The sequence below is a fragment of the Lissotriton helveticus genome, chromosome 12, assembly GCF_964261635.1.
Source record: "Lissotriton helveticus chromosome 12, aLisHel1.1, whole genome shotgun sequence".
NCBI lineage: Eukaryota > Metazoa > Chordata > Amphibia > Caudata > Salamandridae > Lissotriton > Lissotriton helveticus.
In genome coordinates this window covers 193,046,151-193,062,436 of record NC_136073.1, presented here as the reverse complement: position 1 = coordinate 193,062,436, position 16,286 = coordinate 193,046,151, and the positions used below count along the sequence as shown (strand labels likewise).

The following is a 16,286-nucleotide window of genomic DNA, read 5'->3' as shown; positions in this document are numbered from 1 at the left end:
AGAGTAGGGAAACACAGAATCCTAAAATGGCTGCCATTACATCTTTGTTGATGTGGTGGCAGTCCATAAGATCTCTAGATCCGTCAGATTCGCTAATCCTCAGCAAAATGAAATATCTGTTTTGTTAACCTTAACACCTTGGGTGCTCAAGACGAGCTGAGCTCGTCATGACTGCGCCCGTTCCGTGGAACGCTTGCACGCTGGGCTAATTCCCCTGCTGTGCTGAACGTTCCATGGGAACGGGTGTGGCCATGACGATCTCAGCTCGTCATGAGCACCGGAGCGCCGTAGCTCATGACGAGCTGACCTCGTCATGAGCACCGGGGCGCTGTACGTGCCCCCGCCCCCCATCACAGCGGGGGAAACAGCCCCACACGGAAGGGGTTAATTCCTCGAAAACTACTAAATAGAATTACATGGTCGCAGAGTTGTAAGAAAAACAAACAAAAAATTCCCACGTAAGTGTGGTCTTAACCGTTACTATCAAGTGGTGACCGCTTATAACTTAGGCACTGTTTGATGAAGCTTCCCGAAACAATCCCAATAAACAAGTCTACTCCAATCTGCTCCCACTTGGAAATATTCAGGATGATCTGTCAAGCAGGGCTGATAAAAAGGTGGCTCCTAAACAGAGTTTTCCCCATTCATTTTTCCATGAGGAAAATTAGACCGCTGAGCATAGTTACACCAAATTTGGCAGAAAGCTAGCTGGTGTAAATCTGTTCTGTAGTTTGAGCAATTTGAGTAAAATAATTACACTGCAGATCGACCATAGCTCTTTCACGGTGGATTTGCTAATCTGTGAGCTCAATCGTACAGTCTGATTGGTTGACTGCAACTTGAACAGAAAGTTGCGACTACCACCTTAGGACACGATCCCCGCTTCATCAAAATATGAAGTAAAAATTATGAAAGGGGGCAATGTAGAGGTACCCTGGCCCATTGGATGGGTGGGGGGGGCAAAGGGACTCTCCATTGATAAAACACTTTAGTGTAGGATTTATTTGGGCCATTAGGTGGATCTGTGAATCCATAGCAGTACTCAGTGCAGCACCCCGAGGCTCTACAATGGCTTTTTGGTTTGTACAAACCCAGCCACATAACCCCACACATGCTCACACACCCACACAATAGTGACACCTACACATCAGCAAACACATTCACACACACACAAACATATATATATATATATATATACATATATATATATATATATATATATATATATACATACATATATATACATACATACATACATACGCATACGCATATATACATATACACACATATATACACACATATACACATATACACACATATATACACCCACATGTTCACTGAAACCCCTACACACACACCATCACAAATTCCCCATAAACATACAACCTCACAGTCATATAAACACCCACACATACACCAGACATTAAAACAAATTCCCTCATACAGATACATATACACATGCAACTACTCAAACACACTGAGGCAGACACTCACACAAACACACACAACTACAGGAACACACACACATTCACACTGGAAGACACGGCATACAAACACCATCACACACATCTCCACAGACCACAACACAGACTCTTGTATACACACGCATATACCTGCACAATCGTCCAGACATGTGTGATATAATTTTTTCTTTTGCTGAAAAGGTTTGATTTATCTGCAAAACCTTGGTTGAGCTTTATTTAGCTGCAATAAATGTTATTGCATCAGTTATGGGCATAGTGGTGGATCAGTGGTTCCAATAAATAAATATAACCAAATTTTGAAAAAAGAAAACCATCTCATTTGTACATTGAGTGGCTCTGAAAAGAGGAAGAACTAGATACATTACTTGATTTAGTTAAAAAAAGATCCTGTTCCCTTCTCCAGCGGGATGGACTCCCTCCTTTCGTAATATTCCTCATGTCAAAGCGAATATTCTAGTGGTAAATGGAACTCATCCTATGGGCATAGAGAAATGCCAAAATTGTTTTATTGACAGGTCTCCAACATTTCTTAATTTTTGGACAAAACCGAGAAGACCACAGCCACTTATACCTTTGATATAGGTTGGAATATAAAATAGCAGTGTGAGGAAAGAGAATCAGCCATTGGTAATATGTCTTTAATTTGGATTTAAAGTGAGTGTGCCCCGACAGTTTCTACCACAGTGCACAATCATGAGTTCTGGGTAATCACAATCCAAAATGCTCTTAATCTTAGGCAACAACTGATGCCACGTCAGACCTCTGTGGCCAATTCAAGTTATCAGGCAATGGGGACAGATAACTTTGAGAAATCCAAGATCTGTCAATGTCACCTCTGGCCCCAAAAGACAGAGCTGTGGCCCACAATCCACACTCTAACCAAGATGCTAGTATGCAGTAGTTGGATACCAGAGGAGTTAGTAGCAGAATGAGAGATTTTTAACAGAATGGAGAATGAAGAGAATCTTTTTTTAAAAGGCAGCACAAAGTTTGTGGTTGGCTGATATAGGAGTGGTAAGGTAGTGAGTAATTGCTGTCTGAAAAGCATATTCTGATTGCAAGAAAAATATTAATGTTATGCTGACTGTAATAGGTTTATATGTTTTAACTCCAATGCTTGAATTAACATGAAGAGTAAATGTTTCATCACCTAGTAAAAGTGAATTCTAATAGGAGAAGCTAATGATAGATTAGGCATTAATACTAACCAACCTCTAGCCTTCCAATCTCATTTGGCAGGCAAAGTATCTACTGATTAAGTAGAATGAAAACTGTCTCCATAAATTTGTCCAGCTTCCTTTGTCCGTTCTCCTCCTTGTTCCTCAATGTGGGCTTGCTAGCATGTTGTATCAGTGTGGCATGGGACTGTATTTGTGTCTGTATGTTTGACGTTTGGGTGCCTGTGTGTATTGGCTTGTTGGCATGGATTCATAGTTCTCACTAGCTTAATCTGGCATCTCTGTACCAGGCCACACCACTTGCCACCACTCTAAATTTTACCTCTTGCCCCCTTTCTTGGGACCTAGTTTCCTCCCTCGATTCCTCTTTCCTAGCAGACTTGTGGATATCGAGGACACTGGTTTGGGTCATTAAGTTCACAAGGTTTCTTCACACTTTTTCTACTTTCTCAGTGCAAGTAGGTCATAGAGCAGCAAAAATGCATCACAAGCAACAAAGATCAAAGAACAAATATCTCTTGGTCTGTGTGAGGGTACCTACAAGTTGGGTTTTCTATGTGCATGGGATCCTGTTTGTCTGCCGATCGTTGTGTGTGGCTACCTTTAGGCTTGGTAATTTGTGTTTCTCCATAATCTATTTTGATATGTGTATTGACATAGGAATCCCAATTCTTGTCTTAAATGTTTCCAGGAGAATATTGGTAGCAAAAAAAGAATTATGTGGATGAAACACGCTATGTCCATTGTTGCACCAACACTCTTCATTAGTAAAATCCAACAGCACTATGTCCCAGCAGTAATGTCTGAGGCGCCTACTAAGAAATTCAATTGCTCACTGGACTCCTAGGGAAATATGGATTTTAAAGTCATTATACAATAACCAACCACTGCATAATACATTGTTCTCATCTATCTTTCCTTTTGAACACAAAGGATATCCTGGTCTTCTGTTTTTAGTAGAGGTTGCTTGAACTACAAACACTTTCTTATTTCAAGAATTCCATATTTGGCAGGAACCGGATAGCGGTCACCAACTACAACTCTCAGAAAGTAAAGCAAGAAGAATAATTAATTCCACTAAGAGATGTAAGCAACATACCCATCATCTTTTCGCTTCAGTCCACTGGAAGAGGATTTGCTCTTTCTCTGAAACAAATGGATTACAAATAGGAATTACAAATATGAAAGACAGAACAATATTTGGTCATACATTATACCAAAACATGTGTGCACTTGTTTACCTTTTCCTTCTCATGCTTGTTCTCTTCAATGCCCTCATGCAGTTTTTTCTCGCTATTCTTTTTGCTTGCTTCAGTTTTGCTCAAACTCTTCTTGAAGTTACAGGACATATCAAGGTCCTTTTCCACAAACACTTCATCTATCATTGCACTAGAACATCAACAAACAGCCATTACAAAGAGCGGGTCATTTTGATTTGAATTCTGTTCATGGAACAAAACTATCTGTGCTATATTTAACATTAGCCATGCAATGTGTTATCAGCCATTGAATCACATTTTAATCATTTGTGTTTAAACTTAGCTTGCAATCAAATTCAAATGTAAGTTTGTTTGATTACATAAAATCATAACAAAAATGTTAAGACCATATAACTCACCTATACATGTGTTAATTTAAAAAGGAGCCAAGAGGAACTTTGATTAGTACAACCGTAGTGCAATAGATTGACAATACAATTGGGTAACATTTAAAAATTGTCTGGAAGCAATCCATCCTTTCAGTTAAATGAAACATGCTTGACTCATTCAATCGGTTTATACACAATGTGGACAAGCAGTCCAAGTAGTAGTAGAAATTAGACTTTAGTTAGGGAAAAAGAAAAACTAGGAAGTGTAGCAAAGGTGGCCACTGAGCGAAAGCAGTGGGGATAGAAGAGAAATATTCTCCTGGAAGCAGACCGTTCACACTTTGACAAACCAGTTTGGTTGAGTCCCGCCCCGGAAAAACACACCACATTTATCCCCTTCAAAGCAATCTCCGGAAAAAGAAGACTATGCGGTTAGGTTTTGGTAATCCACACCCGAACTCAAAAAGAACACAGATTAGAAAAAATGTTGGATTAGTACCAAGGAAAGGTGTGGGGCAGTCAACTCAATTTCCTAGGACTTCACATACCAACAGTACAATTCAAAGCTTTGCAATAAAATGCAGAGATACTAGAATATACTGTACAAGAAGGCTTTCCTACAATAGGTTATCAATTAATATACATCAAATAATTCCTCAAATGAATACTACTTGTCACACTTTCAATGCAGCATAATTTCCACTCCAGCTTAAATAAATATTCTCAAATACCAATTTACTTTTCCTTCTTCAAATCAAGCAATAGCAGTAGACTTCAACCTTTATTTAAATTGTACTCAAATTATTGAACACTTGACATGCGTTTTAATGATCTGAAAATTCTAACATTCTGGAAACGTGATTTAAAGAGTTTAGTTGCCCATAGGATGGAAAATGAGAGCAGCAATTTGCAGTCAACTCTCATGTTTTCTTTTCTAACAGGCGTACAACTGCCTCCAGACAGTTGTTGGAAGTCATTCATTTCTTCCAAAATGTTACCCTCTGCGACAGTTAGTGGAGATTGTTCTGATCAGTAGTTGTTGTTAGGGAGTTCTAACTTTATATCCATCTCAGCTTGCTCTACCCTAATGCAGAAACTAGCTGAAAAATAGAAAGATAAGAAATTAGATGTTAGATGCCTAGAATATGAACATTCGCTTGCAGGCAGGAGCATTATTTTAATCTGTTTCCCTGCCCACTTCACTGAGGGCTGGGAAATAGATGAAGTCTGCAACCAGCGGGCAGGAGCTTTTTTTCAAGAACATGCCCACTGTGAGCTGACTTGGTGTTTACTCCCACTTGGTGGGAGATTTGAAGTTGCTCCTATCAAGCGAGAGCAAACGCAGGTTTCCCTGCCCATGCCAGTGCGGGCAGGAAAACCACCATGTCCCAGAGGTGGGCTTCCTGAGAGATGGGGTACTAGGGCCATTAAGGGAGGACTCCCCCCCACCCCCTTCCCTTTCCATATTTGGCTGGTCCCCGAGGGATGGTCCTGGGGCTGAAACCAGCCCAGGGAGGGGGGCCACAAAGTCATGTTCCCCTTTGCACATTTGGCCCGGCCCTTGGGGATGGTATCACTGGGGGTGAAATGAGCACAGGGAAGGGGTCCTTGTGCCCGCTCCACCTTTTAAAAAAAGGAACTGGTACCAGGGATGGGGTCACTGGGGCTGAACTAGGTCTGGGGAGGAGGGGGGCATGTGCTTTCCTCCCCCCAAATATTAATATTTGCTCCAAGCACAGTTTGGGGTTTTCTGCCACGGATTCACAGATCCTTATTGAATTTAGTTTTTTGTTTTAGAAAAGGTAGGCCACAGGCTGGGGAGGTCAGGCTATACCATCCCTGCCCCCTTGTGTCTTTTTAGGATTCAAGACAGAATCCTGAGACCTAAGATGGCCGGCACCACTTCCTGGTAGAGGTGGTGGCAGCCAGTCTGATCTCAGCTTGTATATTTAGGGACACAGAGACTCTGCTTGGGGATACTCACAGATCTCAAAGTTTTATACTGAACGGATTTACACAAAAATACAAACTTTCTGGCCCTAGATCTAGCTTTCGGCTAAATGTGGTGTAAATCTGTTCAGCAGCTTAGGGTGTGTTCAAAGGTCTGTTAGAAATTTGGTCTGTAGTTGGCAGAGGTATTCACCCTGGCCAAGTAGGAAACAAACCTAGTCAGGGTAAGCTTGATACACACTCACACACATATATCCTTTGCTCACCCTCTGGTAGCTTGCAGTCAGGCTTGTCTAAAGAAGCAAAGTGTAAAGTATTTGTGCAACACGCACACACAGTAACACAATGAATGCACTACAAAAAATTTCCAAACAGGTTTAAAAAATGGAGAATACTTTTATAGGAAAATCAAGACCAAAACAACAAAAATCCAATAAGTGGAACCAGAGATATTAATTTTTAAAGAATAAACCAAAAATAGTGCTCTGAAGTCAATAGCGCTAAAAGTTTACTTGAGGTCGCACTAGACCGGAGAAAATGCAAAGTTCAGGCTGACCATGATGGAGGGCAGGCCAGCTACAGGACTCAAACAGGTCCTGCTGACAAAGTACCTTGGATGGAGGAAAGAGTCTTCGTCAAAAGTACAATGTGGCGGTTCCGATCCATGCAGTCCGGTTGATGAGTCAAAGTCAAGCCTCTCATTCGGGACCTCAGATCTGCGCTGCATTATCGTTGAGCCACGCAGGGATGTCTTCGGCTCAGCAGTGCAATGTTGGCGAGCCACACAGGCATGTCTTCGGATTGGTGCTGCATTGGCATGGAAGGGCACTGTGTCAGTTATCGGGACAGTGGTGACAATGCATTGGTTTTGTGGCAAAACAGCTGTAAAAACCCTTTCTGAGGCCCAGGACTGCAGAGGACACCTCGGGCAAGGGTAGGACTCACAGATGGCAAAGTCCAGCAGAACCAGCAGAGTTGCAAGAAGCGTTTAATGACCCTGAGACTTCAGAAAGCAGGAGGCAAGCCAGAAAGCCTTTGGAGTCCCTCTGGGTTCAAGTGAGGTGGGTCCAGTCCTTGTCCTCAGCAGGGCAGAGATCATCAGGCAGCTGGGGAAGCTCAGCACAGCACATCAGTGAAGCAGTTCCTTAGAAGCCAGTCGGTCAAGCAGAGTGGCAATACTTGTAGCACAGCAGTTCTTACTCCTGGCAGGGTTCTTCATAGGTCCAGGCCATACTATCTTATGATGGTCAGAGCCCCAGTACTTACACTCAAATGTGCTTTTGAAGTGGGGGGTGACTTCAGATCACGTGCTTGAAGTGCAAAGGCCCCATTCATCGCAGCCCCATCTCCAGGCTATCTGTCCTTTGTGTGGGACATAGGACACTGTCTATTCAGATGTGTCAGCTCTCACTTAGCTTTCTTGTCAAGGAAGGCTATCAGAATGCATATTAATTTTGTCACACCCACCCTTCCTGTGTTTGTGGCTGTTTAGAGGGAATACACAATGCCTAGCTGTCCCCATCCCAGACATGTATTGCAGACAGGCTGCAGGTACACAGAGCTAAGTTAAGAGCAGAGAATTTACCACTAAATATGATTAACCATTACCATTCCAAAGAAATTAAACATGATTTCGCTACTCCTTTCTAATCCGTAATTATAGAGAAAAAGTGTTTTAAGAAAGTACAAATGCTAGTCTATGAGAGTAGGAGGCTTCACAGTAGTGAAAAAACGAATGTAGACGTTTATCACTACCAGGACGAGTAAAACTAAAAAGTACATGTCCCATCTTTTAGTTACACAGTACCCTTTCCACAGGGCTACCTAGGGCCTACCTCAGGGGTGACCTATGTGTAATAAAAGGGGAATTTAAGGCTTGGCAACTGGTTATAAATGTAAGTCAAATTTCCAGTAAACTGCACACACAAGCCCTGCAATGGCAGGCCTGAGACAGGTTTGAAAGGCTACTTGTGTGGGTGGCACAACTAGTGCTGCAGGCCCACTAGTAGCATTTAGATTACAGATCCTGGGTATACGGTATACCACTTTTCAAGGGACTTACAGGTAACCTAAAAAAACTAATCTGGTATACACAAATATTACCATATTTAAGGGAGAAGCACATGCATTTTAGGAGTGGTTAGCGGTGGTAAAGTGCAACACCAACAAAGATACAGCAAAAAGTGGAAGGTAAGCAGGCAAAAGTTAGAGGAAGACTACCCTAAGGATAACAAGTTCCTATGAGAAAAGAAATGCAGACAATGCATTTTGTACCCCCTCCTTTTTTACCTCGGCCCGCTTGGCAGATCACCCCGAAACTTACCAAGTGCAAACAAGGCAAAAAAGAACACATTCTTGGATAGTAACATTGAGATTCATCAAACTGCATCAAAGTTATTAGCAAGACAATAAAAGCATTTCCTATGGAACTAAGATACTAAATATAACTATAATTACCCAGTGGCTACCTTACCTTGGATAAAGATGGAGATAGAGGGTGATCTCTTCCTCAAACATGGTACAAGTGGCCTACATCTAATTGGGACATTTCATTTACTGGTACATCCCAAGTAAATGGTACTCCATGTACCAAGGGCCCTGTAAATTAACAGCTACTAGTGGGTCTGCAGCACTCATTGTGCCACCCATTTAAGTAGTCTTTAAAAACCAGTCTCAAGCCTCCAACTGCGGCCCGTACTGCAGTTTTAAGCTGCCATTTTGACCAGGCAATATAAACTGTTTGCCAAGCGTAAACCTTTCTTTTTAATACATTTAGCTCACCCCTAAGGTACGTCCTAAAGGCCCATTGAGCAGAGTGCATTGTATTAAAAAAATTGGGAACTTGGGTTTAAGTATTGCATGTTCTTGCAGTGAAAACCTATAAAAATTGCTTTTCACTGTTGCAAGGCCTATGTCTCCCATAGGAGAACATCAGTGCTAACTTAATTTTGGAAACCAATAGAAAAAGGTTGTTTGCACTCAAATTAACTACAATTTTAAATCATCTTCAATGGTAAAGTTATAGATTAAGTCACAATTATGAAAATTCCACTTCTAGAAAGTTGGCCATTTCTTGTCCTAACCATTTAGTGCCTGTGTAACAACTTAATAGTTTGGCCATTTACCGTTGTAAATTTCTCCCAAACGATGAGACAAATTGGCCTAGGTTTTGGCAGGAAGGGCCATCCTGCCTGGATGGTTGAGGTGGAGATATTCTCTGTCCAACGTACATTTCAAAAAGCTGCCTCCACCACACACACACACACCAATTTTACTGACGATGTGTCGTTATGGGATCACTTTATTTAATAAAGCTTTCTCTATTTTTTTTAAACCAGAGTGGGATTTTTCTTGTGTTGTCTTCACTGCTTTACTATTTGAAGTGCAGAATAAATACTTTACAGACTGCTTCCAAGTTAAGCCTGACTGTTTTTGTGCCAAGCGTCCAGACGATTAGATACAAGGTAATTTAGTGACACTTGTGACTGACTAGGATTTTTGTTGTTCCTTGAAAAAGGTTTCAACCCCCTCACCCAAAAACTCAATAGGGTAAGGTGGCATTCCATAAAATTGTTTTGGATACCGTAGATATACTAATTGTGTGTGTTTTCTCTTTGTTCTCGACTATGCTTGTTCTCCACTGGACTTCTCAGCTGGGAGAATGATTCTTCACTAGCACCCAGGTGAAATTTTTTTTCTTATTCTTCTAACACAACACTAGCAGTAGCGACACAGGTCCTGAGGAATGCAGTGGATACCTCTGTGATCCGAAATTCTGCTGAAACATGTCGACCAACCTGTTGGTAGCTATTAATTGAAACTACCAATCTCGCTCTTTTTAACTTTTAGAAACCCTGAGGTCTGTAATAAACATATTTTCCTCATAGTTATCTAATTTTATACGTCACTACCCTGCACTTTTTGCACTTTATCACATCCCCTCGCACTGCTTTTCAGTAGCCCCCTGTGACCCAGACATACCATCACTGGTCCTTATGTTGTCAACATTGACCATATTAAAATACCATCCTTCATGGTTAGAAGGAACCCACATGATGAAAAGGGCGCCAAGGAAGAGCTACTGATGGGTATTTTTCAATAACCACGAATGATGTACCCTGTCTAGTGGACTATAGCCACTGGCTCTCTCACATAGTCGTTTTCTTTGAAATTCGCTGTTTTGACCCTCCACTATTATTTGTATTTTGTTCAGTTACCTCCGGGGAGTATAGTGTTGAGTGGTCATTAAAAATAATCCCCGAGACCCTAAACTACCCTTGTTTAATTAATGCTTTTGTGCGGCTAAGGCCGCGGGTCTATTACTTTTCCATCCCCTTTGTGAAAATTTGATAGACAGGGACTATACGTACCTTCACTTCTTTTCCCTGTGTGTTTTACCTGTGCGGTCATAACGTCATCATGGCAACTAACCTTGGCCTTTTCTTTGATGAAGCAGAGATTCAGTCTATTCTGGATGAGAATCCTAGTATTTTGGACAACATACCTATTCCTCAAGTGAGCACTGATGAAGGTTGGGCAAAAATTCTTACGGTTAAAAAGAGTCAATCACGGATTTGCGTCCATGGCTTGGTAATGGCAGAGTACCTACGTGGCAATTGCGCGCCTAGTGGATTAATTGTGACAAACGTTCCTAGACTTTTCTTGGACAACAAAGAATTCCTGAATAATTGGTACCTAATCGCGTGGAAATGTACCCGCGATTGGTTGGTGCTTATAATTAAAACAGCAAAAAAAGCGGCCGATAAAATCTTGGTCGAGATTCAACTATTAGAGGGGCAGATCAGAACTACACTCTCGAGTAAAATCTTCACGAAAAATCTGGATGAAAATAATAAGGCTAACAAAGAATTCAGAGATTCGATTCTATTTAAGAAACTAGAAAAGTGCAAAAAAGACATTGAGAAATTTGCCAGTGAGAAAATCTATCCCTACACAAGTGACTCCTTTGTCCCTCCAGTCTACAATACTAAGGGTCACAAGGGAGGGTCAACTTACGGTACTTCCAGCTCTGGCGATGGGTCTAGTGATTCAGACTCATCCAGCCTAGGTAGCAACACCAACAATAAGGGCAGGGGGAGAGGCAACCGAAGAAACTGGAGAGGATCTGGTCAGAACTATATCCAACCCCAGTTCCCACCATGGTGGCAACCTAACCCATGGGCCCAGGGGGCCCCTTTCCCACAACAGATGATGCCCTTTGGTCCCCAACAATTCTTCCCAGACTTCCATTCCCAGTCTTTTTTAGGACAGGGCAGGGGGAGACAGAGGGGGAGGAGGAGAGGACAACAGCAGAACCAAGTGCAGTGGAACCTCGCACCCTAATGATGGGTCTACGGAACGGGAAACAGATACCGCAGGATCAAACTGCGGCAACAACTTCAGGGACGACCTCGTGATAAACCTCAGTTCAAGAACACTTTCAGAGATGGAGCTGAAGGTGCTCAACAGGGGTTTGGGCTTTGTGGCCACCAATACGGGCGACCCTTTCCAGACACAGATCGAGATGGGGAAATTCTTCAGGAAAATCCGTCTGCACTTCCTCTTCGCCAAAGACAACGAAGGTGGAAGAGATCCAGCACTGATGGACCATAACACAGGACTGAAAAGACCCTCCACTTTCAATCCGCCTACTACCGGACTTCCAGCGAAGGTTATGGCTTTTGAAGAGGCGGTGGGCAGCGATATTAAGAACTTGCTGCAACAGAACAGCAAACCTTTCATCAATTTCCCTAAGAAAGAACAAGCAGCTCTAAAAAATCTTACAGAGGACTCTTCGGTAGTGATCAAACCTGCCGACAAGGGCGGTGCTATAGTTGTCCTTGATACAACTACATACCGCGAGGAATGCATCCGACAACTCAACGATGTGAGATCATATCGGGAACTCGTCGAGGACCCTACAGAGAGATTATCATTGGCCATCAAACAATATGTTGAAGAAGCACTCTCTGAGGGATGGATAACATCAAAGGAGGCAGCATACCTGCAACTAGCACATCCTATTGTCCCTTACTTCTACGTGCTACCCAAAGTGCACAAGCCCCAAAGGCCACCTCCCGGACGCCCAATAATATCGGGCATTGGGTCTCTTCTTGAACCCCTCTCCACATTCGTAGACCATTTTTTGAGACCTATGGTCCACAATATGCCTACATACTTACAAGACACGAAGGATGTTCTGAAGATTTTACCAGACATTGAGTTTGATGCCAGCATGGATTTACTGGTATCCTTCGATGTAGAATCTCTCTACACGTCAATCCCCCAGAGAGAGACTCTTGATGTGGTCGAGACCTTGCTACGAGCGCGTGATCTAGACTCTATCACTCCGGTGTCTTTCATCATGACTTTGGCGAATTTAGCGATGACCGAAAATTATTTCCAATTTGAGGATTCCATGTATCTTCAGGTCTCTGGGACCAGCATGGGCAGCGTTTTTGCCCCGAGCCTGGCGAATCTCTATGTCCATCGGTTCGAAGAAGAAATCATCCTTACCGACACGAACCCTTTTTTCGCCTCGCTCCGTTTATGGAAACGTTACATCGATGACGTCCTCGTGGTCTGGCGTGGGACTGTGGACGAGTTAGAAACCTTCCACGTTTGGTTGAATAGCAGAAATGCATTTCTCCGATTTACAGTGGAACACAGCCAAACACATCTGGCTTTTCTGGACCTCAAGATCAATGTCACCCCGACTGGTCTCCAATCCGAACTCTATCGGAAACCCATGGCAAGGAACTCTTTGTTGAGCTACGAGAGTTGTCATCCAAAAGCTCTGAAAGACAACCTGCCTTACGGGCAATTCCTGAGAATTCAGAGGAATTGCTCCACTAAGGAGGGTTTCTTCAAGCATGCCAAAATCCTAGAGAACAACTTGCTTGAGAAGAAGTATCCCAAACAGCTGATACGAAAATCAAAAAAGAGGGCGTTCAATAATAACCGTGAAAGCCTTCTAGAGCCATCAGTTCCTAAAACACAAGAACCCCGGATCACCTGTGTCAACACTTTCGGCACTCGCTCCAACCGGATTCAGAAGATCATTAAGAAACATTGGGGTATCCTCAACACGGGTGGTGACAATCTGCCTCCCCCGTTGTTTGCCTTCAAAAGGGGCAGAAATCTAAAGGACCAATTGGTCCACACCAGACCTAGATCACTGACCCCTAGAGCAGTAGGTACACTCTGGGATATGCCAGCCGTGACAGGTCACCACCCGTGTGGGAATTGCGCTGCATGCCCGCAGACTGCCAAATCTAGAACTATTGACATTGGGGGTGGGCGCCAGTGGGAACAAAGGCGCTTCACCAATTGTAACAGTCTAAATGTTATTTACTTGATAGTCTGCCCCTGTGAGTATAAATACGTGGGGATGACTACCAGAAAAGTTAAGACACGCATTTCCGAACACAAGAGTACCATCAGGTGTCGGAAACAGTCCACCAAAATGACCAACCATTTTCTGGATGTAGGCCATGGCCCAAATGACTTCCATTGGACTGTGCTAGAACACCCATTGATACCTAACCACGTGACAGACATTAACAGGTTTTTGTTCAAGAAAGAACAAAAATGGGTGTACACCCTTAACTCAGACAAGGAGGGGTTAAATGATGACATCCCTTGGATGTCACTCTGATAATCATTCGCTCCCTACATTATAAGGGTTATCTTAGGAAACACAAACCCGAACAGGGTCCTTGGTGTTTTTTCTGACCAGATATAAGTCTACGTTCGCCCTCCCCAGGTGTTGGTATCCATACATACTAATATCACCCGTAAATCACCACTAGATTGACTATGAATCGCAATGGATAGATTCCAGCCAAGAGGGTATATCCACACGCCTCTCATTATGACATCACATATCCCTCATTCTGCCGGTGAGATATGCTGGCGCTTTATATCTAATAATCCACTTGTTGTCGATTTAGATTAGAGTACCACCTTTTGTAATTGCCTGCGCATCTGAATATATATACATATCTGTAATGGATCACACAATATAAAGTATGCGTAATCAGGTATCTCCTTTGTTGGACTACATGTCCCAGAATCCTCTAGGGGCACATGATGGAACAGGACACGCCCACTTGAGGAAGTAAATCGTTGCTGGTATCCTCGCGCGTCACCTCCCCTTACAGCTAGAGGGACGCTGGAAGTACCGACGGACAGGTAAGAGATATGCTCTCTCTGCCTGTCTGTCTGCAATCATAGAAGTAGTCTGCCTCTTTATGCGCGCTGTCTCCCAGTCTCTGCACAGAATAGGGATCGCCAAGCGCGAGCGCGTCTATTATGCCAAGCTGCCTCCCCGCTCGCAAGTGAGTGTGTTAAAGCGGTAATATGTGTGTTTAATCACAACGACGGATACATAACTGTAACAACCGCCTTCGCTATAGATTTGGGGCATTGATTGACCGCGCGTTGTTTGAAACGCAGAATACATTACAAAGCGGTAAAACGAAATATTCTTTGTCATGATACCACGGCGGTTAATAAAACTGTCATAATCGAGTGTGCTGAAAAGCAGTGGCACTGATTAATTGGGTGGCAGTCTAAACGCGATTTTTCATTGAGATACGCTGCCAAACGCTTGGTTTTTCCTCTGTGACACATCCTGATTACTTACTGTCTCATCGCGTGTTAGTCCAAACGCGATTACACACACGGATTGAGACATACTTTTTACAGTGATTTTCTCTGTGATCTTCGGTGTGATTTTCGCTGTGTTTCTCTGAAACTATGAAGGGAGATATGATATATTCAAATGATATATTCAAGTGTAATTAAAAGGAGGTTTCTGGGTCATTGCAGATGCCGTTTACACTCCCTGTTGTGATTCAGATATAATTGTTATTCTCTCAAGAACAACTGAAATAATGCACCTTACCTTGCAAACGAAGGTGGTGCCAGTGCCATACTATCAAATGTTGCCCAAGCCCAAGCCTAGGGCATTCTGACCTATTTTGACCAGCATAAAAACTACAAACACCAGTAAAAGTCGTGATTAAGTGTGAAGTCAGCCGTTGCTGACGTGTCTTTGTATGTCTTTTTTTACATTAGAGCGGTGCTTCAATTACCTGCGCTGTGAGCCAGGTGAGGTGAGGCAGTACTCTCCTGCATAACATGGTAAGTGAGAGTTTTACTACATATCATATCAAGGTATTGTAGTCAACTGTAGGAATAATAGTACTACCAAGAGGATTGCACTGTATGTTCTCTTTAATAGATATGGTACACCATAAAAGTGTTTTGGATACCGTAGATATACTAATTGTGTGTGTTTTCTATTTGTTCTCGACTATGCTTGTTCTCCACTGGACTTCTCAGCTGGGAGAATGATTCTTCACTAGCACCCAGGTGAAAAAAAATGTCTTATTCTTCTAACACAACACTAGCAGTAGCGACACAGGTCCTGAGGAATGCAGTGGATACCTCTGTGATCCGAAATTCTGCTGAAACATGTCGACCAACCTGTTGGTAGCTATTAATTGAAACTACCAATCTCGCTCTTTTTAACTTTTAGAAACCCTGAGGTCTGTAATAAACATATTTTCCTCATAGTTATCTAATTTTATACGTCACTACCCTGCACTTTTTGCACTTTATCACATCCCCTCGCACTGCTTTTCAGTAGCCCCCTGTGACCCAGACATACCATCACTGGTCCTTATGTTGTCAACATTGACCATATTAAAATACCATCCTTCATGGTTAGAAGGAACCCACATGATGAAAAGGGCGCCAAGGAAGAGCTACTGATGGGTATTTTTCAATAACCACGAATGATGTACCCTGTCTAGTGGACTATAGCCACTGGCTCTCTCACATAGTCGTTTTCTTTGAAATTCGCTGTTTTGACCCTCCACTATTATTTGTATTTTGTTCAGTTACCTCCGGGGAGTATAGTGTTGAGTGGTCATTAAAAATAATCCCTGAGACCCTAAACTACCCTTGTTTAATTAAGGTGGCATTCCCCAGTGGTGCTCGCAGGTGGGTGGGGGATGCAGGAGTGGTTGGCCTGCGATTGCCTGTAGGAGGAACCAAGCTGTAGCTAATAATTGGGCT

The 16,286-nt window shown here is 42.8% G+C and overlaps 1 protein-coding gene across 1 annotated transcript in view; it reads right to left on the bottom strand.

Annotated features, from left to right (window-relative positions):
• The window catches only part of LOC144799696 (DNA topoisomerase I, mitochondrial-like), a 1,324,061-nt gene that overhangs the window by 1,023,855 nt on the left and 283,920 nt on the right, over window positions 1–16,286 (bottom strand). The window contains exons 9-10 of the mRNA XM_078671191.1: window positions 3,904–4,051; window positions 3,762–3,808 (exon numbers count right to left, since the gene is read on the bottom strand). Of these exons, the coding sequence (XP_078527317.1) occupies window positions 3,762–3,808; window positions 3,904–4,051 (195 nt within the window). The remainder of the gene's footprint in view (window positions 1–3,761; window positions 3,809–3,903; window positions 4,052–16,286) is intronic.